Source organism: Oncorhynchus gorbuscha, linkage group LG05 (genome assembly GCF_021184085.1).
Source record: "Oncorhynchus gorbuscha isolate QuinsamMale2020 ecotype Even-year linkage group LG05, OgorEven_v1.0, whole genome shotgun sequence".
NCBI lineage: Eukaryota > Metazoa > Chordata > Actinopteri > Salmoniformes > Salmonidae > Oncorhynchus > Oncorhynchus gorbuscha.
Genome location: NC_060177.1, coordinates 18,467,923 through 18,493,532, shown reverse-complemented (window position 1 = coordinate 18,493,532; position 25,610 = coordinate 18,467,923). Strand labels below are relative to the sequence as shown.

The following is a 25,610-nucleotide window of genomic DNA, read 5'->3' as shown; positions in this document are numbered from 1 at the left end:
GTCCTGAGAAGAACGTGATAGTGCTCCATAACAAGGCCTACATACAGTTGAAGTCGGAAGTTTACATACACTTCGGTTGGAGTCATTAAAACTAGTTTTTCAACCACTCCACAAATGTCTTTTTAACAAACTATAGTTTTGGCAAGTTGGTTAGGACATCTACTTTGTGCTTGACACAAGTAATATTTCCAACAATTGTTTACAGACAAGACTATTTCACTTATAATTCACTGGATCACAATTCCAGTGGGTCAGAAGATAACATACACTAAGTTGACTGTGCCTTTAAACAGCTTGGAAAATTCCAGAACTTGATGTCATGGCTTTAGAAGCTTCTGATAGGCTAATAGACATCATTTGAGTCAATTGGAGGTTTACCTGTGGCTGTATTTCAAGGCCTACCTTCAAACTCACTGCCTCTGTGCTTGAGATCATGGGAAAATCTAAAGAAATCAGCAAAGACCTCAGAAAAATAATTGTAGACCTCAACAAGTCTGGTTCATCCTTGGGAGCAATTTCCAAACGCCTGAAGGTACCACGTTCATCTGTACAAACAATAGTACGCAAGTATAAACGCCATAGGACCACGCAGCCGTCATACCGCTCAGGAAGGAGACACGTTTGTCTCCTCGAGATGAATGTTCTTTGGTGCGAAAAGTGCAAATCAATCCCAGAACAGCAAAGGACCTTGTGAAGATGCTGGAGGAAACAGGTACAAAAGTATCTATATCCACAGTATAACTCGTTCTATATCGACATAACCTGAAGACCCGCTCAGCAAGGAAGAAGCCACTGCTCCAAAACCGCCATAAAAAAGCCAGACTACGGTTTGCAACTGCGCATGGGGACAAAGATCTGACTTTTTGGAGAAATGTCCTCTGGTCTGATGAAACAAAAACAGAACTGTTTGGCCATTATGACCATCCTTATGTTTGGAGGAAAAGGGAGGAGGCTTGCAAGCCGAAGAACACCATCCCAACCGTGAAGTACGGGGGTGGCAGCATCATGTTGTGGGGTGCTTTGCTGCAGGAGGGACTGGTGCACTTCATAAAATAGATGACATCATGAGAAAGGAAAATTATGTGGATATATTGAAGCAACACATCAAGACATTAGTCAGGAAGTTAAAGCTTGGTTGCAAATGGGTCTTCCAAATGGACAATGACCCCAAGCATACTTCCAAAGTTGTGGCAAAATGACTTAAGGTCAACAAAGTCAAGGTATTGGAGTGGCCATCACAACACCCTGACCTCAATCCCATAAAACATGTTATGGGCAGAACTGAAAAAGCATGTTCGAGCAAGGAGGCCTACAAACCTGACGCAGTTACACCAGCTGTCAGGATGAATGGGCCAAAATTCACCCAACTTTTTGTGGGGAGCTTGTGGAAGGCTACCTGAAACATTTGACCCAAGTTAAACAATTTAAAGGCAATGCTACCAAATACTAATTGAGTGTATGTAAACTTCTGACCCACTGGGAATGTGATGAAAGAAATAAAAGCTGAACTAAATCATTCTCTACTATTATTCTGACATTTCACATTCTTAAAATAAAGTGGTGATCCTAACTGACCTAAGACAGGGAATTTTTACTAGGATTAAATGTCAAGAATTGTGGAAAAACTTTAGTTTAAATGTAGTTAGCTAAGGTGCATGTAAACTTCCGACTTTAACTGTAGTTATCATGTGAGAGTTCCAGCAAGAGACAGGCCTATTAAAACAGAGTTGTCTTTCAAAGACTAAATTATTTTGATTTCAGCTGCACATGGTTTCATATCAAAAGGTGTTGGTGTTGATACGTGTCTGGCAGCTAACACTGAACATTTGTTGTGTGGAAACTAGAAACATTTAACAAACAAGGCCTAAATGCATCACTGTCTGGCAACAAATGGATCTAATGCAGAACAGGACACACAGCATACCATCATGTCAATACCAGCAGAGCTTCAGGACGAAAGCAGGGATCGTGTGTAAACTTTGTAAGCAAACCCAAATGTGGTTGACCACTGATCCTATATGGTGGTGGTGTTCATTTGTGGAAAATATTAGATAAATTGTGTATTTTTCCACATTGTCAATGTTGCAAGAAACAATCTCTTTTAAGGTAAAAATCATATTTTTTTCCCCAAGTTGACATGAATTAATCTTTTCCACATTCCACACAGCATTCAATAAGCATCATGTGCTGACCTCCAAAAATATAAATTATTTTACTATATATTTTCTGATGAATCAATGACCAACAAATCATGTCATGTCATGATACATGAGGTGCCATTTAATGTGTGACCAAACAAGTCCAGTAATCTATGCATGTGTGGATGACAAGTATGATCTATGTATTACGTTTGAGTTCGTCCTTTCAGTTCCCAACTAAATGTGTCTGCTAAGACCATATTTGAGCTAGACTTAATTACTATTAGTCTACACTACATCATGACAAAGTGTCACATTCAGGACTTGACTGTGGACACTGAACCTGACGTGCACATCTCACTCTTAACGTCCTTGCCTGCGATATTAAAATATGGTCCTTCAGCTAGGACAGTAGCTCGTTTTGGGTGATGCTGGCACTCTTGTCCTCTCTTGTTAAGTCAATACAGTTGGACAACAGGCAGTGACATCTTTATTTCACTGATCAATACTGGTCTACACCAATGCCCCTCACTGCCTGACAACATTAACGCTAGACCAGACCTGTATGGTCGTATCCAGACTTGAGTCTGCAATCTATTCCTGACAACATCCACTGCAGGACAATGAGTCAAATGAACAAAGAACAAATTGAATGTTGTGTTGTATGAGTGAAGTGTGCTATTACAACACCGTAATAAAACATCCTTTATGCAGCTTATGAGTCTTATCTTTTCATAATAATCTCCATCTTTAAGGTCGTCCAGTTTACAACAAAGGCTATTGCTGAAACAATATTTGGCAGGTCACTTTTATAAAACGTCACAGGTTCAGACAGAATCAGAGAGGCAAAACTACATTCGGATAAATCAAACTGATAATGAACAATATGATAGGCTAATCTAATATGGTCAGAGAGGGCAGAGCACATACTAAAATGTCAGCTGAACATATTGCCCTCGTTGGATTTGAAAACTCTTACTGTTAATGTGTGACATTACGCCTAAATATTTCACAAATAAACTAGAATCAGCTACCATCACTGATAATAAAATGAAAGCAGACTGCAATCCATAAAATTTCTACACACAAATAGCCTGTTATTATAAATCTTTAAAGGAATTACATTCCTTTAGGGTTTTAAAATATGGAACATAATTTGATGTTAACGCCTGAGGTCTATTTACTGTCAGAGTGAAGGGCACTGTCCTTCCAAAAACAGCTTCTTTCTGATACACAATTGGTACTTGAGTTTAGATATTGAAAATGTAAGCAAGCTAGCAATATTTCACATCCCTGAATGTTATGCTTGGGCATAAGAAAGAAATAGGTTGTCAAGTGATCAAGTTGTCTTCTTCATAAAATCAAGGGGCATTTAAAAAAAATGAATAATTGTAACCTATAACATTTTACAGACAGAACCTTTAAAAAGGGCTTGCCTTGCTCAGCTGGGTCAGTGATAGTTTGTTTACAATCTACTGTAAGTGTGAACAGGATGTTTGACTATTGGGGGGGGTCTTGGATGAATATCTTCCACCTTGAACTATTGGGGACCGAATATCCTCCGTGGTCACAATACATTGCCTGGAATACAGTGAGTGTTGAAGCCAAATAAATACACTTGATGCAACTCCCACTTTCCATTGCAGTGGCCTCACACCAGGATATCCTAACTACAGTGAAATAATTACCTTATAGAGAACTTCAGAGATTAGTCAATATGTAGCACTAACCACTTCTTTTCTAAGCCTATATGAAAATTACACTTGTGAGTGAATTACTAAATAATGATCACTGCATTGATTACTCTACCATAAGTGATCACGCTTGAACATGGACTTAACTTGTTTGACAGGTTTTCCTGTCATCAACACAACACTCAACAAACAAGAATAGAATAGGATGTCTGAATAAAAGTCACTTAGGTAAATTAACTTTCTGGTGCATGTGGCTGCATGTTTTAGTCATATGGGTTTAATTATTGCAGGACAATCAGAATAGTTTATTTCAATAGACGATTATTTGTGTGAGTAGAGGTGAATGACCTGGATGGTGAATAGTTCAGCAGTGTAGGGGTGATTGTCTGTCTGGACTACTGTAGGCCTATGCATTCTGGATATGGGGTTGAATTGCCTCCTTGCTGGAGACCACAGGTTCAAGGTTGTGTACTCTTGGGCACGTGTGCTCACTCTGAGCAGTCAGTGATACTTTTTGCACAAATGAATGAAGGCAATGATGAACTTTATGCCAGCCCATGACCTACCTGTTCTCTGGATATGCACGGTAACGAAGGTCTGCGAGGCATTTTACAGCTGCCATAATAGCTGGTCGACGTTTCCCCCAAAGAAACGCAACTGGATCTTCTCCTGGGTCTGATCACAGGGACTTTCTCCTCGTTGCTGGAGATCCTATTCGGCGTTTCCCTCGACGGGTAATAATGGTCAAAACAGAGGGACAAGAGCGAGCCTGAGACACCCGCCAAACACGCAAACACGGGTCTCATGAGTGCAGGCAGACAGCTCAGACTGGTGAAAGACACCAACCACACAACACTGGCAAACACCAGGATCAGAACACTGTGTTTGAGTTTCAAAGTGGGGATCAGTGTTAGGAGACCCACACACCCCAACACGAATAACAACCTGCCAATCATTTGCATCTGGTGTTGGTCCTCTCCCCACTGCAAAAACCGCAAAACTAAAAAATCCCCTAAGTAACATGATGCTGGCAGTGACACAAGCCAACATGTATTACTTTCCCTCTTTTTCCTCCTTAAATAAAAGGTCAAAAAGAAGAATGCACAGCCTATGCTAAAGAGAGGGCTGATGGACTGAGAGAAGCCCGACAGAAAAGTCCGCAAATCCCAAAAGCTGAAGTCACTTTGTAAGCTCCTGGAAATAAGCAATGAAACTGCAAAAATTGCGAATGCACCCAGGTATAGGCCAGAAATTCGAAATATTTTTGAATTCAGAATGTCCTCATTGCAAAACCTACAGATGTTAAACAAAAATCCCCTTTGATGGTCTTGTTTTAAAGGGGTGACGCAGCTCTTCACATAGCCGTTCCTGAAGCTCTCTGTGCTGTTTGCATTGGCAACCCCATCGTGGTGCCTGATTTTACTGTGCAAAACCTCTCCTTCCTCGCGAACAGCCATGTTTTCAACTGTAGCTCCTTGGATTCCTTCAAAAGTTTCCTTCTCCCAATATTCTCGACGTATTAAGACTCAACTACATGACGGCAAACGCACTCCATGGTCACTCAAACGTGCTCAAGCATTTTGACTAAAAGAAAGAGAAGGTGAAATGTTGTTGTTTTTAGATAAAAGGGACTCCGTGTCGCCGCCTAGATGTGACAATCCGCTACAAAAACTACAGATCTACACAGGCACGCGCTCTGCAGCACTGGAACAAACCGTGCACTCTCATGGTCGGTCAGAAAACGGAAGAAGAGTGCTGCTATATAAAATCTACGGCTGGCGGAGTTAATCAGCTCGCGTTAACTTTTTGTAATTTTAGTGCACGCGTTTTTGAAATCACAATTAATTGCATTGTCTGAACGCGTTCAAAATACACTGAACCCCCCCCCAAAAATGATAATATGTACATCTAAAAACAACCACACAACGTCAACATGTTGACAGTAAGGTTAAAGAAAGTGTGCATTTATCAATTTACCTGACCTTGCTTGTGTTACTTTGGACAAAATCCAAACGTCAAGTGATCTTGCCTTCAAACAGATATGCAACTTGATCTGTTTCTGTAGGATTTTATGATTGATAGAGTACATTTTGGCCAACAATAAGGCCCATTATTTGAAGGTGTAGCCATTATTATTAGTGGTAGTAGAAGTAGTAGTAATAATAGTAGTAGTTATTTTCTAGTGTAATTATACAGCCAGGCTATTGTACCCCTATCTAGGCCTAATTACTCTGGCAGGCCTGTGATATAGAAAGATTTCCAAATATGTTCAACTAACGAAATTTACCACTTAATTTAAAAAAAAATGCTTAATCTTAGAATACCTATTTTGTATGTGTTCTAATGGGACTTTGTAAATGAAAGCAATGTTCCTCCAAGGAATCGCATATTTTGAGCACTACATATATCAGAGAAGACGGAACTCTATTTGGATATATCATAGAAAGCAAGTTATATTTATGTAAGAATAAGGAACGCACCTTCAAAATCGAAATTTTCAGGGGGAAATAGTTATTTCGACGAGATTGTAGATTATGTTTAACATTAGGTGTATTGAGTAATTGCACGTTTTTACTTTGTGTGTTGTGGGGGTTAATGATTTCTTCAGCAGTGTCTGGTGAATAATTTCACATTACATCTGGTAGAGAGAAAAATACCCCCTCTCTGTGATCTACTTGTTTCCCTTTGCGCAGACATCAATAGGAAAAGTAATCAAGCACTCATCGGTTATCTGAGGCTCTTGTTGGTGGAAGGTTCTATCATCATGGTAAGCTTGGAATAAATAATATAATATGTACGATATATAAAAAATAAATGCAAACATATTAAGTAAATGCACCAGAAATCTCTGTTATCTGTAGTTGGATGGAAAGGCTACCTAGCTAACTAGTTAGCTATCCAGCAATGAGTAAGCATTTAGTTAAGTTTACTAGCCACGCTACTGTACCGGTAAAAAAAGGGTAATGAAATAGAAAGCTAGCTAAGACAACAACAAATGCTATGGCTGCATCCCTAATCCCATATTTTGGGTAGAATATGATCGGAGTAGCTAACTTCTTGCTTAATGTTATTGGACATAGCTACCATTTGAATCAATGGTAGTAGCTAGCTAGCTAATGTTATCTATTCAGCTAACGTTAGCGAGCTTAGCTACTTTTTCACAACTTGAAGTCGAACTTCACTGTGTGAAGACCAAGCTGTGTTGCTAGCTAGTTAAATCAGCGCTGTTTTAGCTGAGTCATTGCCTTGTTAAAGACACTTAAGAACTAACTGTTACCATTCAAAAGTGGGCTTTGGGCAGCCAACATAAATATAAACAATGTAGCAATAATGGATTCATTGATAACATTTTCACATGCAAATGGAACTTGATTTCTATTATGGAATCAATGATGACATATTGTACTATGACGACAGCAACATGTAGGTTTCTAGATTGTGGACTCATTTTTGTATTTTTCTTAGTTCCGCAACCAGTATGACAATGATGTCACAGTTTGGAGTCCACAGGTAAGTCTGCAAATATAGGTAACATAACAGTTAGCAATTTCAGCTGCAATATTTGTGACTCATAACAGGTCACTGTTTTGTGTTTCAGGGGCGTATTCATCAGATTGAATATGCTATGGAAGCAGTGAAACAAGGATCTGCCACAGTGGGTCTGAAATCTCGCAGTCATGCTGTGCTTGTGGCTCTGAAGGTACAATTTGCATTCAAGGACATGATTATATGAAAAGTAGTGTAAATGTTGTCTATTTATAATCCAAATTTTGTGTTCTTGTCCAGAGAGCTCAGTCCGAGTTGGCTGCCCATCAGAAGAAAATTCTACATGTCGACAGCCATATTGGCATCTCCATTGCTGGCCTCACTGCTGACGCAAGGCTGCTCTGGTAAGAGGATCTATTGTGCATGGTTTTTCATATTCTTGAAGAAAATTAGACCGTGTTTTTCTGACTGAGGTTAACACTTCTCTCTTCCATCATACTCCTTCAGCAACTTTATGCGTCAGGAGTGCCTGGACTCCAGGTTCGTGTTTGATCGGCCTCTCCCTGTGTCCCGCTTGGTCACACTAATTGGAAGCAGTATCCTTTTACCACAAATTTAGTTTTTATGATGGTTAACATGAATTGTCTATATTGGTCATTTTAAAAGTTTTTACACCGTTGCAACTAAGACAATCCACCTTGACCTAGCACTCAGAAACCCAGATCCCTACACAGAGATATGGAAGAAGGCCTTATGGTGTGGGGTTACTCATCGCAGGATATGATGTAAGATGTGTTTTGGTTGGTTTGTCCCTCTATAAATATGAGTGGAATAGTATGTCATATCTAATATTGTTTGTCTCTTCTAGGATATGGGGCCACACATTTTCCAGACCTGCCCCTCTGCCAACTACTTTGATTGCAAGGCCATGTCCATAGGGGCCCGCTCCCAGTCTGCACGTACCTACCTGGAAAGACATATGGACACTTTTCTCGACTGTGAGTATTTTAAGCCTTTTCTTCTCTGCTTCTGATGTAAGCACGTTGTAAAACTTTCATTCTGTCTTGTAGGTGAACTGAATGACCTGGTTCAACATGGCCTCCGGGGACTGAGAGAAACTCTACCTGCAGAACAAGATCTTACCACAAAGGTAAACCTTAACCTTACTGCAAGCTGTATGGAGATGCAAGATTCAGAGCGTAGCGCAATGTTGGAATGTCATTTTTCTGTCACAAAAGGGGCAGCTTCTTGTAATACCATCCGGCATTCAACATGCTTTTCTTCTGTAGCTCAGTTGGTAGAGCATGGCGCTTGTAACGCCAGGGTAGTGGGTTCAATCCCCGGGACCACCCATACGTAGAATGTATGCACACATGACTGTAAGTCGCTTTGGATAAAAGCGTCTGCTAAATGGCATATATTATTATTATATTATTACTACCTGAAAATTGAGATGCGCCTTATCATTCTTTCCGCAGCCATGGGGGGCAGTGTTGTCACTTGGTTCCTCAATCTGATCTATAGGTTATTCATCAAGTAGCCTAATTTCCATTGATAACCAATAAACAAGAATCCACCCAAAAAGGTATTTTGTTTAGAAGTTATAACTATCAGGCTAGTGTGAAATGGTAGAACCTGCTATAGCCAACTAGCTGGCCATGTTCTTTTTTCTCTGTAAGCAAAACATTATGATGTTCTGTTTTTAGCTGATATGGGAATTAATACACAAGCAGCACATCAAACTGGGATAATGTTTTGGGCTACACTTAGTGATGTTACGTTTGATGCCTGAGCTCTGAGGCATGTGTCAAAATCTCTAAGAAGTGTACTTTGTGCCAATGCCTGTATTACTTTATCAGAATAACGTTATTAATGACGTCCGAAGCTTCATATCGTCGAACAACCACCTGATTGGTTTGGTAGAAGACAAAAAGGCTATGCTGAGCACACGCTAATTTGGCTGCTCTAAATGATTTTGAACAGTAGGCGTACACTGTGTTAATTAAAGCCTTGAGTAATGAACCTATTTGACACAATTGTCTTGAAAACCTCAGCTTCAGGAAGCTTTGTTCCCCCATCTGTAGTTAAACCTGCAAGTATACAAATATTTGCCAGTGCATATGTTTAAATTATACATCTGATTATTTCACATGGAGATAGATGTGAGATGTTAAAAAGGCTATCTAGCTTCCTATTTTTAAAGCCAGCTAGCCAGGCTGCCAGCTTGCAACTAATAAAAATAAATAACATTACAAAACTTTGCTATCGCCCCCTTGTGAGTCACTAAACCTCTACCTACATGTAAATGTTTCCTCAATTACCTCAACTAACTCTGTACCGGTACACCCTGCATATCAAATCAAAGTTTATTTGTCACGTGCGCCGAGTACAACACCTTACAGTGAAATGCTTACTTACAGGCTTTAACCAATAGTGCAAAAAAGGTATTAGGTGAACAATGGGTAAGTAAAGAAATAAAACAACAGTAAAAAGACAGGCTATATACAGTAGCGAGGCTATAAAAGTAGCGAGGCTACATACAGACACCGGTTAGTCAGGCTGATTGAGGTAGTATGTAGATATGGTTAAAGTGACAATGCATGTATGATGTACAGAGAGCAGCAGTAGCATAAAAGAGGGGTTGGCGGGACACAATGCAGATAGCCCGGTTAGCCAATGTGCGGGAGCACTGGTTGTTCGGCCCAATTGAGGTAGTGTGTACATGAATGTATAGTTAAAATGACTATGCATATATGCTATGCACGCAGCCTCGCTACTGTTTTTTTAAATTGTTGGTCTTAAATTGTTATTTTTCCTTTTCTTTTCTTTTTTACTTCAGTTTATTTTAGTAAATACTTTCTTAACACCTATTTTTCTTACAAGCCATTAACTAACAATGCAGTTAAGTAAGCATTTCACTAAGGTCTAAACCTGTTCTATTTGGTGTGTGTGACAAATACATTTTGATTTGAATGGGAGTGGGACCAGCAAGGATACCATGTTACCAAAACGTATCCCTGCTCCAACAATCCCACTGCACCTACGTGCACTTAGATGAATGAAGTGAAGCTTGTAGTAACCTTAAGACTTTTCCATCAGGCTACTGTCCAATTATCTACTCCTCACCCTGAAGTGGGCTCTCATTTGCTCCCCATGAGGGGATGGACTGGTATAACTACTATTATGTGAAAACACCTAGCCATTCTTACACTAATCCAATGTTTTTAAATTCATGAGGGGTTCAGAGAGAAGGGTAGGGGATCAGAACACAACTTAAATCACAGATTGACAACTTACTGTCTGCCCTTTTAGAATGTGTCCGTTGGGATTGTTGGCAAGGACATGGAGTTCACCATCTACGATGATGGCGATGTGGCATCATTCCTTGAAGGCCTTGAGGAGAGGCCACAGAGAAGGGTAAAAAACTACGTGGCAAATTTTGAATACAAATATTTTCTCAGAGGAAACTTGTCAAGAGGAACGGTTATTGCCTTAACTGAATAATGTACCGTCAATAATCTTATTATCTCCATACCTGACAATGCACATGCCTTGTCCTCTTGTTGTACTGCAGGTTGCCCAGCCAGACGACGAGGTGGTAGCAGAGAAGCCAGAAGAGCCCATGGAGCTCTGAGATTGAAGTGTGTCCCAGACAGTGTGAAGATGACAAAGCTCTTATCCCTGATTCTTTCAGTCATTGGATGGCATCCTGTCCACAACCAATATTCCACCCACACTCACTTGTAACTGTATCAACATGGAGAACAATTACCATTATGTTCAAGTCTACTATCTATGATTTTTGTTAGCCATTCAATGTTTGCATTCATTTTTTGTCATTAAATACAACTTTTTCTGAACTTGTATGGTTCGTTAAAATACATGTAAATGTGATGTTATATTTTCTCATTACTGCATTGTCATTCTATGTTCTTATGTGGCCACTCGGTGGATGTTTTCAAAGAGAAGGTAGGAACTGAAGTGGGTTTATTTATACCTAAGCACCAACTGAACTTTGAACAACAACAAAAAGAAAAACATGTTCAAACATCATGACTAACCCGGGATTACTATGGACTTTATTGAATCATAATCACTGGTAACACAACCAATTTACAACCCCAACTGAAATGGTAGACTTATATAATGTGGCTTGGTCAACCATCTGGATTGGGCCATACCAAGTGATGGGAGATAAAAAAAAATCTACAATTCAATATTTCATAAAGAGCAAATGTATGTTACTTGTAGGAAAAATATGTAAAGCATCGGTTCAGAGTACATACATGGAGGCAATATAGAAGATTATTATATTGGGAAACACTCATAATTAGAATTTCGTCTTCGCGTCTAGATATCCGGGTTATTTGTCCCTTTTCACTTGCTGTTGCAGTGATGTGGCTCAGAAAGTAGCTAATCTTCCACGTCACAGGGAAGTTGGGAACGGACAGCTCGAGAAGATATGAGCAAATTTACAGATGCCCAATTAAATAACAGACGCGACAAATGATATTTTGAAATATAGTAAACGTGCAGTAAAAGGCAGCTACGTGCTTATTTCTCTATCGTGACCAAGTGGGGAAAGATTGGTTAGGGTAATTATTCCAAATATGTTTTGGTATCCATCCACCATTTGCATGCTAACATTAGCTGTCATGGACGACAAGCGTTTGAGCTTGCTCGATTTGCAAAATCAAAACGTCTTAATAGGCTCTGAAGTGTTACTGGCATATTGCATATCTGTATCACCTGATTGAGCTGCATAATTCGTTTGAGCTGATTGAGCTGCATAATTCGTTAGGCCATTGACTTGTCAATAACTAGCATACTAGCTAACTAACGGCGGCCTGTCTGAATGAAGAAAATTAACTAGCTACTATAGTAGCGTTACTAACGAACTACTATAGTACAAGTTAGCTAACTGACGTGTCGACTAGCTACCATATATTTCTTAGCTACAGCTGTGCAGTATTAGAAAGCACGAATCGTGTTCAGTAACTTATGTGCAATAGCATCTATGTTTACATATGTCGGATTATGCATTAACATTACTTGATGGGTACTTCATAGGAATCATCTTAACAGTTCTGTTGATTGGGGTGCTGCAAGAGGAAAGAGGATCCATCCGGCAAAATGACAGCCGCCGAGAATGTTTGTTACACTTTGATCAATGTTCCAAATGACACCGAACCTCCATCGGAAGTCAGTCTCAAAGGAGATTTAGGTAAGTGTCCTTTGTTGACCCTATCTGCATTGGCAATAGGCACCTAACTGCCCCTAAACTATCAGCGTGACTGATCTGTGATTAGTGTGACTTTAAGAGTAATACAATGTTATTTTTTTCCTGATATCAGAAAAAGGAGAGATCAAGGCAAAGACAGAGGCCCTGAAGAAGGTAATCATCATGATACTGAATGGAGAGAAGCTGCCAGGCCTACTGATGACCATCATCCGATTTGTCCTCCCACTTCAAGACCACACCATTAAAAAACTTCTGCTAGTCTTCTGGGAGATTGTCCCCAAGACGACTCCAGATGGCAAGCTACTTCAGGAGATGATCCTGGTCTGTGACGCCTACAGAAAGGTATAGGAGCATACTACACAAGTGTACTTTCTGTCTGAATGTTCGATAAATTATGTAATTAGCACAAGAAAGTATGATGTGTGACTATTATCCTTGAATAAATGTATGTTTGTCTGTTTCAGGACTTGCAGCACCCCAATGAGTTCATCCGTGGATCCACCTTGCGCTTCCTGTGCAAGTTGAAGGAGTCTGAGCTGCTGGAGCCCCTCATGCCCGCCATCCGCGCCTGCCTGGAGCACCGCCACAGCTACGTTCGCCGCAATGCTGTACTGGCCATCTACACAATCTACAGGTAAACTTACTGTAGTGATACAATACGGAAGTTCGTTATGACTGTTTATGACCCTTAATGCAGAACATGGCATTTACTTGAGCAATTTTATTTCCATCTCAGGAACTTTGAAAATCTCATCCCAGATGCCCCTGAGTTGATCCATGATTTCCTTGTGAATGAAAAAGATGCCAGCTGCAAGAGAAATGCTTTCATGATGCTCATTCACGCAGACCAGGTCAATTGCATCTTCAGTTTTTTATTTATTAGAGACTGCTCACCAACATTTTTCTGTGTCTGGGACTAACACCGGTCATTTCCACTGTGCAGGACAGAGCTCTGGATTACCTCAGCACCTGCATTGATCAAGTGCATACATTTGGAGATATTCTCCAATTGGTCATTGTGGAACTCATTTACAAGGTGAGTCCTTCAGACATTTTCCCACCAGAAAATCCCACTAGAAACCTCCAGATATCTTCTGAGAAATATGTAAAGAAAAACACACAGGATGTCACTTGATGTCTGTTTCTCTGTCTCACATGCACTGAGGAAAGAGCAAGCTGAAACATATGCCAGTGTGTGTGGTCTATTAAGACATTATGCTATGAGTTAAATAAAATTAAAACAAAGCTTGAAGGGCCTCCCGAGTGGCGCAGTGGTCTAAGGCACTACATCGCGCTAGATATTCTGTGTTCGAGACCAGGCTCTGTCTCAGCCGGACGTGACTGGGAGACCCATGTGGCGGCGCACAATTGGCCCAGCGTCGTCCAGGTTAGGGGAGGGTTTGGTCAGCAGGGATGTTCTTGTCCCATCGTGCACTAGCGATTCCTGTGGCGGGCCGGGCTCAGTGCAGGCTGACACGGTCCCTATGTGTACTGTGTTTCCTCTGACACATTGGTGCAGCTGGCTTCCGGGTTAAGTGGGCATTATGTCAAGAAGCAGTTGTGTTTTGGAGGAAGTACGGCTCTCGACCTTCGCCTCTCCCGAGTCCGTACGGGAGTTGAAGAGATGAGACAAGACTGTAACTACCAATTGGATACCACGAAATTGGGGAGAGAAAGGGGTAAAGAAAACAACAAAGCTTCAATTGGAAATTATATCCACGTAAGTACTGGCATTTTTTATTTGTCATGTCTCTTGTTTCCTCAATGTTTAGGTGTGCCACGCTAACCCGTCTGAGCGTGCCCGCTTCATCCGCTGCATCTACAACCTGTTGCAGTCCTCCAGCCCAGCCGTCAAGTACGAGGCAGCTGGCACTCTTGTCACGCTGTCCAGCGCACCCACTGCCATCAAGGTACCCCCTCTCACTTATCTACAACACAGCACCGCTGTGGATTTTGGTCTGGTATTGTCTTTCAATGGCATTTGTGTGTTTTGTTCTAGGCTGCTGCCCAGTGCTACATCGACCTGATCATCAAGGAGAGTGACAACAACGTGAAGCTGATCGTCCTGGATCGTCTGATAGAGCTGAAGGAGCATCCCACTCATGAACGTGTTCTCCAGGTACTCCGACTTCACTTTCATCAATGTTGCTCCTGGTGAACAGACGCAATGTTAGGTACCAGTCAGTCTTTGAAGTGCAATAACAGACATGTTAACCAGGTTCTTCTCTATCCACCCAGGACCTGGTGATGGACATTCTGCGTGTTTTGAGCACGCCAGACCTCGAGGTCCGGAAGAAGACCCTGCAGCTGGCATTGGACCTAGTCTCATCCCGGAACGTAGAGGAGGTGGGGGTGTCATCCTCAGGACTATTCTCTCCTGTCTCTGTGGACTCTCCTGTCTCTGTGGACTCTCCTCTCCTGTCTATTTTGTAAAAGGATGATTATTCTAACTAAGGTGTTAATGTGTTTGTGTTCCAGTTGGTGATTGTTCTGAAGAAAGAGGTGATTAAGACCAACAATGTGACGGAGCATGAGGACACTGATAAATTCAGGCAGCTGCTGGTGCGCACCCTCCACTCATGCAGTGTACGCTTCCCTGACATGGCGGCCAATGTCATTCCTGTGGTGAGTCTACCCTGTTCACAAATACAAACCCTGAAATCAAACACAGCTAGGGTCATTCTGTCCTCTGTGATGTCATCTAAATAACATATGTGTGTCACTCAGCTGATGGAGTTCCTGAGTGACACTAATGAGGCAGCGGCGGCTGATGTGTTGGAGTTTGTGAGGGAAGCCATTCAGAGGTTTGACAACCTGAGGCCCCTCATCATCGAGAAGATGCTGGAAGTCTTCCACACCATCAAGACTGTCAAGTAAGACCAAAACTGACAAGCTTGCATATAAATAGAGAATTACAGGATACTTAGGGAGAATTACAGATTTGTTTTATTTATGCCGACATCCAATCTTTTAAACTGTGTTAGGATCTACAGAGGAGCGCTTTGGATCCTGGGAGAATACTGCAGCACTAAAGAGGACATTCAGAGTGTGATGACAGAAGTGCGCAGGTCGCTTGGAGAGGTGTGTGTGCTTATGGATTATTCATTCACTTTCAGCGTTCAATACCAGAGTGTTGCTTGATGCCAGTTGCTCATGTCTGTCCCTTTTTCAGATCCCCATAGTAGAGAACGAGATCAAGAAAGAGGCTGGGGAGGGGAAGCCGGAAGAAGAGGTGAGCGCAGCGCCAGCAGCCAAACTGGTGACAGAGATGGGCACCTACGTCACACAGAGCGCCCTCAGCTCCTCCCGACCCTCAAAGAAGGAAGAGGACAGGTAAAAGAAGTCACCTTTTGTGTCTAAAATACATAGTTTCTTAGCTTGCAGTGATTGTCTTTAAGAAGTGGATGATGTGACACTCAATGAAACTATCATCCCTTTCCTTGTAGGCCTCCTCTCAGGGGCTTCTTGATGGACGGAGACTTCTATGTGGCAGCCTCCCTGGCCACAACCCTGACCAAAGTGGCCCTGCGATATGTCGCCATCGTTCAAGATAAAAAGAGACAGAATGTAAGTATAGAACCTCTTATCTTCTGAAACTGTTGTGAAATATATTCACTGTCCATTGAAAGTCATGAAGTGATTCTAAGGCTCTATCACCATCTCCCCTTCAGTCCTTTGTGGCTGAGTCTATGCTGATCATGGCCACTATCCTCCACTTGGGCAAGTCCTCTCTGCCCAAGAAGCCCATCACAGATGACGATGTGGATCGCATCTCGCTGTGCCTCAAGGTGCTGTCCGAGTGTTCGCCCCTCATGAATGACATCTTTAATAAGGAGTGCCGCAAGTCCCTATCTCACATGCTCACTGTCAGACTGGAGGAGGAGAAGCTATCTCAGAAGGTAGGGAGGAGCGCTGGCTGCTAGATTACTAGGCCATAGCTTCCTGTCCACTCTTCTCACTAAACCACTGCCTTCTCCCAGTTCAATCAGCTATACTCTAGTTCTCCCTTCACCTGGCTGCCTATCCATTTGGACACTGCTGGATTGTATTGCTATGTGCTGATGGTGTTCTGTGCTCTTATCCACAGAAAGAGTCAGAGAAACGGAACGTGCTGGTGCAGGCAGACGACCCCATTTCCTTTATGCAACTGACGGCCAAGAACGAGACGTCCTCCAAGGAGGACCAGTTCCAGCTCAGTTTACTGGCTGCCATGGGAACCACTCTTAAGAAGGAGGCTAATGACCCCATGGCCTCCAAACTCAACAAGGTACACCTACAAGGACCCAGTAGACACACACTGTTCTGTTACAGAATTACAAAATTGTGTGCTTGCGAATCACATGGTCATGTGCCTTTTTGGATAGTAGATGTATGTGATGTACCTCAAGTTGCCAGCAGGTGGCATTGTTTCCAACATGACAGTGAGCCATAGCAACAGAGAAATCAGTGTTTTATAGGTCTGTTCCATAGGTACGACTATGAAAGAGGGAATGAATATAACATTTCTAAGTTCAGGCTCTGGCATGGATTGTATCAGGATCCTATTCAGAAATGTACGTTTTCATCTTAACTATTAGTGCTGTTGAGGTAGTTATTGACAGTTGCTCCGTTGTATAACAACAGGTTGGTGAGGACCATGTCATTCTGAGTGTATGTTGTATTGCAGGTTACCCAGCTGACTGGTTTCTCAGACCCAGTCTATGCTGAGGCCTATGTCCATGTCAACCAGTATGACATTGTGCTGGATGTGCTGGTCGTCAACCAAACCAACGACACCCTTCAGAATTGCACCCTGGAGCTGGCAACATTGGGTGAGGTTCTAGTCTATAGTTCTTATGACTACATGCAGAGTCATACAACCTTACTAAGGGCTGTTTCAGGGCAATTTTTCTTGTTTTCCATAGGTGATGTATGTCTAATGCTGATATAAACCTTTCAATCCAACAGGTGACCTCAAGCTGGTTGAGAAGCCTTCTCCTCTCACTCTGGCACCCCATGACTTTGCCAACATCAAGGCTAACGTCAAAGTGGCGTCCACAGAGAATGGCATCATATTTGGCAACATAGGTAAGAGGATCACTTCAAACTTCTGTCAGAATACTTGTCATGAATAATCTGATGCCAGCCTCCACTCCATGTGTACGACATCAGTTCTAATGTTTGTCTGTCTCTCAGTGTATGACGTATCAGGAGCTGCCAGCGACAGGAACTGCGTGGTCCTCAGTGACATCCACATTGACATCATGGACTACATCCAGCCAGCCTCGTGCACAGACGCAGAATTCAGACAGATGTGGGCTGAGTTTGAGTGGGAGAATAAGGTACTACTGTTAGATAAGAGAACTGTCCATATTTTGTTTTGTTAGTGTGTTCAGTGGATGATCGTAATAACACTTTATTCTAGGTGACGGTGAACACCAACATTGCAGACCTGAACGAGTACCTCCACCACATCCTCAGCTCCACCAACATGAAGTGCCTGACCCCAGAGAAGGTACAGTAGTCGTGGAATATTGCCGATTGAACTACATCAATATGATGTGTAGAACAGAATGGAGGTTTTAAACCTGGCAGATAGGAAGGCTGAGTGGAAGTTGTCAGAGCGTCTAACATGTCTGTTGCTGCTACCTTTTTTACAGTGTTAGGATTTGATTTCTAAATGGCTTTTTATAATTATCTGATTGAATCAATCTGTTTGAAAAGAGAAGGGCACCTTGCGAGATACATGCAATATATACCTATTTATTTTGTTTCAAATTCTTCATCAATCCACTAATGGATTTAGACAGATAAGCTTGACTCTCTCTTGTAATAGCCCTGTCTTCAGCAAACTGAGCACGTTTCTACAGGATCAATCAGACTCCTACTACTGGGTCAAATAGGTAGTAATGCATGTGATGCTCACTCACTCACTCACTCACTCCACCTTGTCTCTCCTTACAACCAGGCACTTTCTGGATTCTGTGGCTTCATGGCTGCCAACCTGTATGCCCGCTCCATCTTCGGTGAAGACGCCCTGGCCAACGTCAGCATTGAGAAGCCCATCCACCTGGGTCCTGATGCCCCTGTCAACGGACACATCCGCATCCGGGCCAAGAGCCAGGTGAGAAACTCACTCTCCACTCAGACTACATCCCAAAATGCACCCTATTCCCTTTATAGTGCAATACTTTTGTAAATAGGTTGCCATTTGCGATGTAGATGTAGTGCTAGTAGTAAATATAGAATAATGCAAACATCGGGGTGGTATTATTTTGTGAAGTTTATACATTGCAAGTAACACTTCCCCTCTCTCTACAGGGCATGGCATTGAGTCTGGGTGACAAGATCAACCTTTCCCAGAAAAAAACATCTGCATGAAGTCAACTGAAAACCGGCAGTCCAACTGGACAAGATTCATCTGCAAAGAAATTAGCTTTCTGCTAGTCCTCTCTAGTCTCTTCTATCTGTCTCTGGCCATAAACAGATAGCTTTTTTATGGCCATTTGATTAAGTACTGTTCTATATGTGGGTATGAGAGATGGTTATACACCTCCTGTGTCAGGAAGAAAATCCCTCTTACTGTCCTCCAAGTGATAGGCCAGGGATATCTTTAATTTTCAATAAACATGTCATATATAACAAAACATACTCCCAACATTTGTTAGACGATGGGCTGTTTGCATGTTCAGTCTTTCTTTACTTACATTAAGGGAACACGGGGTAGGAAAAACTTTGGCTCCACCACCCCTTAACTACGCTGTTGACAAAAGTTATGACAGTAAAGTTAAGTGCAATGTCATAGACTAAACCATGAAATATGGATTCAGTTTGAATGCACATTCCATCCACTACGGGTGTGTAACACAGGCAGTCCAATTCTGATGTTTTTGCCACTAATTGGTCTTTTGATCAAACAAATTATCTGAATTGGGCTGCCTGTGAATAAGCAGCTTAGCTGATCTCATGTCCCATTGTCTTTACACTACAGATAATGACTCATCAAAGTGGTTATTGTATCAGATGTATGCAAATTCCTTGAAAGTAAAACTTTAAGATTTGTGGGGAAAGGTTATTGCTTCTGTAAATTGCAAGTAATTGCATCAATGAAGTGAAAATGTATGTTTGTGCCAGGTCCCAAATTTAAAGTTATACAAATGTAGAGTGAATACAATTAACGTGCTAAATGAGATCAGTCTTTGCCATGTATTGAAATGGTGTAATGATGAAAGATCAGCATCAAATCAAAATCCCTTGTCAATTTCTTGTCAGTCACACACATTTCGATTGCTTTGACTGCCTTTTCCACCTCACCATTATATAAAAAAATCCCCAGTTGAATAGATACTCAAAAGTTCCCTTGCTTCTTGGAAAGGAAATGACATCACGTTTTGCCTTGTATGGAAAGATTTAGAATTGTGAGCACTTCACACAAGTTTTCTCACTTTGACGCACCTCTTCTGAATTTGATACCCACATTTCCTTTTGATTCTCATATTGAGACAGGCATGTTTAAAGGCAACATTACTGTGAAATTATGATTGATTGTAAGAAAAGAGTTTGAAAAACACGATTTTAGGCAAATAGTCAAGAGTTCAGACAAACAAAACCCATGATGAATCATTAGGTCCTTTTCCTCTCAAGTCCTCATCTCACTCTAAAATCTGAAGACATAAAACTACACAGAATAGAAATTATGAATATTCAGTGACTCACATTTTCAGTGATTCACATATTTTCTCAAACGTCATGTTCTTGTGTGGTATCACAATGACTGACTGGAAAGAAGAGACCCAAACAAAGCAGTAAATCAACATTTCTTCCATTACAAATATCTCTCCCCTTTTTCTACCCAGAATTCCCCTTTAGCCTAGCCATTTTAACTTTGTCGACATAAGGATTTCAGAGCTGTAAATATAACATAGGTAAAGAGCCATTAAGCGACCTACTGTAAACATACTTAACAGGTCATATTTCCTGAAGTGTGGAGGGACCCGTGCATCGCCCCTGTTGTTCCTCTCCTACTCCACAGGCTGTGTGGACTATGATTTCAGCAGTTCATTTAAATTCCTCAAATGCCTTTGGCACTACGTTGCAGAGTGGGAGTCAATTGGAATTTGTTCATTTAGGAGTCTAAAATATAACATCTTGCTGAATAGCCCTCCAGGGAGGATACAGGGAAAATGAAGGAGATTCATAGTATGTACTGTTCAGAGATTTTGCTGAGTTACAGTTCATATAAGGAAATCATTCAATTGAAGTAAATTCATTAGGCCCTAATCTATGGACTTCACATGACTGGGCAGAGGTGCAGCAATTGGTGGGCCTGGGGGGGCATAAGCCCACCCACTTGGGAGCCAGACCCAGCCAATCAAAATGATTACAGACAGAAATACTCTTCAGCATCCCCCTCCTCTGACGATCCCGCAGGTGAAGAAGCCAGATGTGTAGGTCCTGGGCTGGCGTCGTTACACGTGGTCTCTACAATTCTCTAAAATGACATTGGTAGAGAAATAAACATATTCTCTGCCAACAGCTCAGGTGGACCATTCCTGTAGTTGGCATGGAAATTGCATGCTCCCTCAAAACTTGAGACATCTGTGGCATTGTGTTGTGTGACAAAACTGCACATTTTAGAGTGACCTTTTATTCTCCCCAGGACAAGGTGCACCTGTGTAATGATCATGCTGTTTAATCAGCTTCTTGATATGCCACACCTGTCAGGTGGATGGATTATTTTGACAAGGGATAAAATGCTCACTGACAGGGATTTAAACACACAGCATTTGACACGGATTTAAAATGTGCACAGCATTTGACAGGGATTTAAAATGTGCACAGCATTTGACAGGGATTTAAAATGTGCACAGCATTTGACACGGATTTAAAATGTGCACAGCATTTGACAGGGATTTAAAATGTGCACAGCATTTGAGAGAAATAAGCTTTTTGTGTTTATGAATAATTTCTCTGATCTTTTATTTTAGCTCATGAAACATGGGACCAACACCTTGTTGCGTTTATATTTTTGTTCAGTTTACATATATAAACACATGCACCAGTGTTGCATAAAGTATTGCTATATACTGACTGGAGGCTATAAATCATTCTTCTAGAAGCTCAGATATAGACCCACTTGTATGCGTCACCAAGATCACTGTGGTCACGCATGCATGCCATTGCCACAGAATTGCAGAACTCAGTCAGCCTTGACGGCTCTGACAAACACACACGCTTTAAATCAAATCAAATCACATTTTATTGGTCACATACACGTGTTTAGCAGATGTTATTGCGGGTGTAGCGAACTGCTTGTCCTTCTAGTTCCGACAGTGCAGCAATATCTAACAAGTAATATCGAACAATTTCACAACATATACCCAATACACACAAATACAAATAATGAAAATGGAATTAAGAACATATAAATATGTGGACAAAGTGCCTTTGTGGGAAAGCTCTCACTCTGGGGCCCTTGATATTGGCCAACGTTGTCTATGAGGACAGCGCTTCACAGCTGTGAAAAACAGTGTCAAGCTGCAGCATATCTTCCCATTGTTTAAGGTAATACATAGAAATGAGCCAAAAGCCATCCTTCCAGGCCAGACTAAACTTGTCTTTCCCACTAACAATGATGTGCTACTTGGAAGATAGATTTATTGATCATCCAGACCATCAGAGATCACCATCCATCCATCCATTACATTAACACGGACATTAATACTGCATGACCTCATTGTAGCCTACTGAGGATAGTCTGTGCACGGCCAAAATGAATGCTTATAAATGTTCTTGTTGGCACAGCAGATAAAGAAAAGAATGGTAAGCCCTACATGAAAGGAACATAGATCATAAAACGAGTATTCTACAATGGTAATATTTAAATGTCCCTTTAGTAGATGCTACTCATGAGAAGTAAAGTGCCCCTAGCGACGGACATTTGTATTGGACTAACTGATGACTCCTTTCTGTTTCACATCTTAAAAACGCAGTGGTTAGCAACGCTGTTGAGGGCGTATGGACTCGGTCGCCCGTATCTCAGTGAGCAGCACCGTTAATTCCTCTAGTCTGGAAGGGATTGTAGACGCAGTTATCATTTCAGTCTATTTAGGCTCGCGATTTTCCTTCGTACCATTTTTCAACTGAAGGCCTTTCACTGAAAAGTGGGTGTCTCCTCACTACTGGTGTTCAGACAGCGGCGAGAGCAGAAGTGTGTCCTCGATGGCAGGGTGGAAGGACGGCTCGGTGCAGGAGAAGTATCGACTGGTTGTGGTTGGAGGTGGTGGTGTCGGAAAGTCAGCCCTAACTATACAATTTATCCAGGTTAGTAAATAGTCGACCGTTTCTCCAGCCACTTTGTACGGAATGTTTGGGAATCTGGAGGGAGGCTGGTTGAGCTGTTGCGAATGGGGACCCCACAAGCGTATGATGGGGTTTTAGTTAATTTTCTTCTCGCAATAGTGGGATATATTCGCCGAGGCCTGTTTAGCACAGAACATATTCTGGGAAAAAACTTGAAATTGTGTTTAGATAAAATGTGTATTTTGAGCCTATTTTTCAGTATAATGAATAACAGGTCAATTGGCAACGTAATCTCGCTCGGCTATGGGAAGTAAATTGTGGAACATATAGTGAAGATATAGTCTCACAATTGTGATTTAGGCTGAACTCTGATGTAAGACGGTATAATCTAATTATTATAACATTCGGCTACCTGTACAGGTGCAATTTAAAAATACTTATTTTCAAAGTTGAGTTGTCAACATCTCTCTTGTTTTGGAGCTATATTTGAGTGGATCGCTACATCAGTCTATAATTGTTGGTTACAATATAACACGTCGTTCAGAACTTCTGGGCCTGCTGTACTTGAAAGCATAAATCTGAAACGAAACTCCTATGTAAACTCACATTGAACTGGCACATTGAACGTATTTTCCATCATACCCATTAGGTGCAGTATTGACAAATCTCTTGCCTACCATTTTTATTCATGTAGACCCATGTTCATAATCAGACATTGAATATGCCTACTGAATAGCCTAATAACGGTTTAGCCAACAGACTAACTAACATTCATTTGGATTCCAAAAATCTAAGTGAATCAGACTAGGATATAAAGAAATTCCTACACATCCATAACTGTAAGCATATTCATTACAGAGAATATCCCTGCATGCCTTTCTCTAACGTTGATATCATGTGTGAATCTTGATCAATCCCTTTTGTTGCTCAAACAGTTGCAGAGCAATGACAGCTGCTGCGAAAGACAGTTGTTGTTCAAGCCAGTGGCCCAAGCAGCTATTGCCCAGCCACAGTTGTCCTTTATAGTCTTGTCAATGGCATTCCAACACACAGTGTGTTGTCCATAGGTACCCACACTTTTAACTCTTTGTCTTTCCCCTTTCACTATCAAAACCTTTCTATTCACAGTTAGTTTCTTTGTGAAGGTGCTCATAAAGATGTAAGTGACAATGAGTGGACAAGCTTTGGAATCCTCTTTGTGTCTTCAGGAGTCTGTAATGCCAGGTCCTAATTCCAGGAGACTAGACTGAAGGTGGGCAGCTGCATGTCTAAAGTGACTGAGACAATAGTGGGGCAGTCAGCAGCATGTGCTGCTTGGGGATTTTGTTGTGATCTGAAGGTCTAATAAGGTTTCAGAAAGCTCATTAAATGTATACCATGGATATTGGTCAGATCAGATTACTGTACCACGGTTCAACCATTCTGACCCTATTCTTCTTTGGAATGGAACAGTAGGCTAAGTATTGTATAAACACTTCAAAGTCATTTAGTATTTTTAGCAAATACTTGAGTTTTGGTCCAAACAAGGAAACATGCACTGTTGACTTGTTCCAGTAGGGATAGGAAACAGTAAACCACAGTACAAGTGCTTTATTACAGTGTAATGAGACAGTAATGTGATTAGTTACCATGTGATATGAAACTAATAATACTGATAAGACAGTAACACCAAGATAATAATAGACAGATTATTACATTTTGTTTGAGCAACAAGATTGTTGTTTGTTAACAAGATGAGTAGAATATAGGGTAGGTAGATGAAGACTGTCTGCAGCTCAGCGATCAGCAGTTCACAGATATTTTCTGGATGATTGCTTTGTCATGGCAACGGTGCCTTTGGAGCCTTTAGTTGAAACTTGCAGGTCAGTCCGCACTCACTAAAGAACATTCATTTGGGAAATAAGACCATTTCTTTGTATGCACTTAGCATTTCAGAATGTGTCCAATCCAGTCTTGATCAACACTCTTTATTCCTCTTTATAATAACCACAGCTGTGTTCATTGTGAATAGCGGTATAACATAATCATGTGCAACCAAATCTTTTAGATGAGCATCAACCTCTTATTTGTCCCTTGACATCCAAAATGCAAAGGAATTCCCAATATATACAGTATGTTAAATCTGTGAGAAATGAGTGCAGTATACACGGCCTATATGCTCTGCATGCATAGTCTATAGCAGGGTTCTCCAACTGGTGGCCCGCTTGTTGGACATAAAGTACTGTAAAAACACCAGGAAATCAGCTCCAAGTCATTTTAATTTTGGAAATATTTTACAAGGTATTCTCACACATATGAGAGAGATGTGTGATCGTTTACAAATGTAAACAAGGCTTGAAATGATTATGTTTTTGTTCAATATTATATCTGGTTGGCTTCTTGAGGTCAATTTGCATTCTGCAAATTGTTCGTAACAATGCTCCGGCCCTCTGACCATCCGCTCAAGAAAAAATCAGCTGAATCTAGTTGATGATCCCTGGTCATAGGCTCTGGATCCTCACCCAGCCCAAGCAATCTGATCCAAAATCTAAACCACAGAACTTGGAGGGTGGGATGGGATGTCACTCACCCATGGCCCAGCCAGAGCACTGAGCTGAGAGAGAGAGGGCCAGGGTTCTTTCAGATGGTGCTGTGGGAGAACACACATACTTTAGCAGAATGTTACAGCAGGTTAATATCCTGGCCAGTGTGTGTGGGGGACTCAGTGACACACTGCCTGGCCCTGCAGCATTTAGGTTTCTTCTGTTTTATTTGTGCACCATTGCAGCT

The 25,610-nt window shown here is 41.4% G+C and overlaps 4 protein-coding genes across 5 annotated transcripts in view; 3 read left to right on the top strand and 1 right to left on the bottom strand.

Moving 5' to 3' along the window:
• LOC124035613 (cGMP-inhibited 3',5'-cyclic phosphodiesterase B-like) overlaps positions 1 to 5,536 on the bottom strand; it is an 85,095-nt gene extending 79,559 nt beyond the window's left edge. The window contains exon 1 of one of the 2 annotated variants that reach the window (XM_046349148.1): positions 4,399 to 5,536. In XM_046349148.1, coding sequence (XP_046205104.1) covers positions 4,399 to 5,289 — 891 coding nt within the window. In that variant the 5' untranslated portion in view covers positions 5,290 to 5,536. The remainder of the gene's footprint in view (positions 1 to 4,398) is intronic. The other variant, XM_046349147.1, reaches the window with a different exon arrangement.
• A 970-nt stretch (positions 5,537 to 6,506) lies between these two features.
• Positions 6,507 to 11,182, top strand: LOC124035614 (proteasome subunit alpha type-1-like). The gene is made up of 10 exons (XM_046349149.1): positions 6,507 to 6,599; positions 7,298 to 7,342; positions 7,431 to 7,532; positions 7,619 to 7,722; positions 7,826 to 7,914; positions 8,033 to 8,103; positions 8,187 to 8,316; positions 8,389 to 8,468; positions 10,631 to 10,735; positions 10,893 to 11,182. The coding sequence occupies exons 1-10, from the start codon at positions 6,597 to 6,599 to the stop codon at positions 10,950 to 10,952; spliced, it is 789 nt and encodes a 262-aa protein (XP_046205105.1). The 5' UTR covers positions 6,507 to 6,596; the 3' UTR covers positions 10,953 to 11,182.
• A 535-nt stretch (positions 11,183 to 11,717) lies between these two features.
• On the top strand, positions 11,718 to 19,600 carry LOC124035612 (coatomer subunit beta-like). The gene is made up of 22 exons (XM_046349146.1): positions 11,718 to 11,913; positions 12,389 to 12,542; positions 12,673 to 12,902; positions 13,025 to 13,194; positions 13,297 to 13,411; positions 13,504 to 13,596; positions 14,333 to 14,470; positions 14,560 to 14,679; positions 14,799 to 14,906; positions 15,039 to 15,185; positions 15,288 to 15,433; positions 15,545 to 15,641; positions 15,733 to 15,893; positions 16,007 to 16,127; positions 16,232 to 16,459; positions 16,648 to 16,827; positions 17,227 to 17,371; positions 17,508 to 17,627; positions 17,736 to 17,881; positions 17,965 to 18,054; positions 18,508 to 18,663; positions 18,861 to 19,600. The coding sequence occupies exons 2-22, from the start codon at positions 12,452 to 12,454 to the stop codon at positions 18,918 to 18,920; spliced, it is 2,862 nt and encodes a 953-aa protein (XP_046205102.1). The 5' UTR covers positions 11,718 to 11,913; positions 12,389 to 12,451; the 3' UTR covers positions 18,921 to 19,600.
• A 2,909-nt stretch (positions 19,601 to 22,509) lies between these two features.
• The window catches only part of LOC124035611 (ras-related protein R-Ras2), a 61,297-nt gene continuing 58,196 nt past the window's right edge, over positions 22,510 to 25,610 (top strand). The window contains exon 1 of the mRNA XM_046349145.1: positions 22,510 to 22,862. Coding sequence (XP_046205101.1) covers positions 22,761 to 22,862 — 102 coding nt within the window. The 5' untranslated portion in view covers positions 22,510 to 22,760. The remainder of the gene's footprint in view (positions 22,863 to 25,610) is intronic.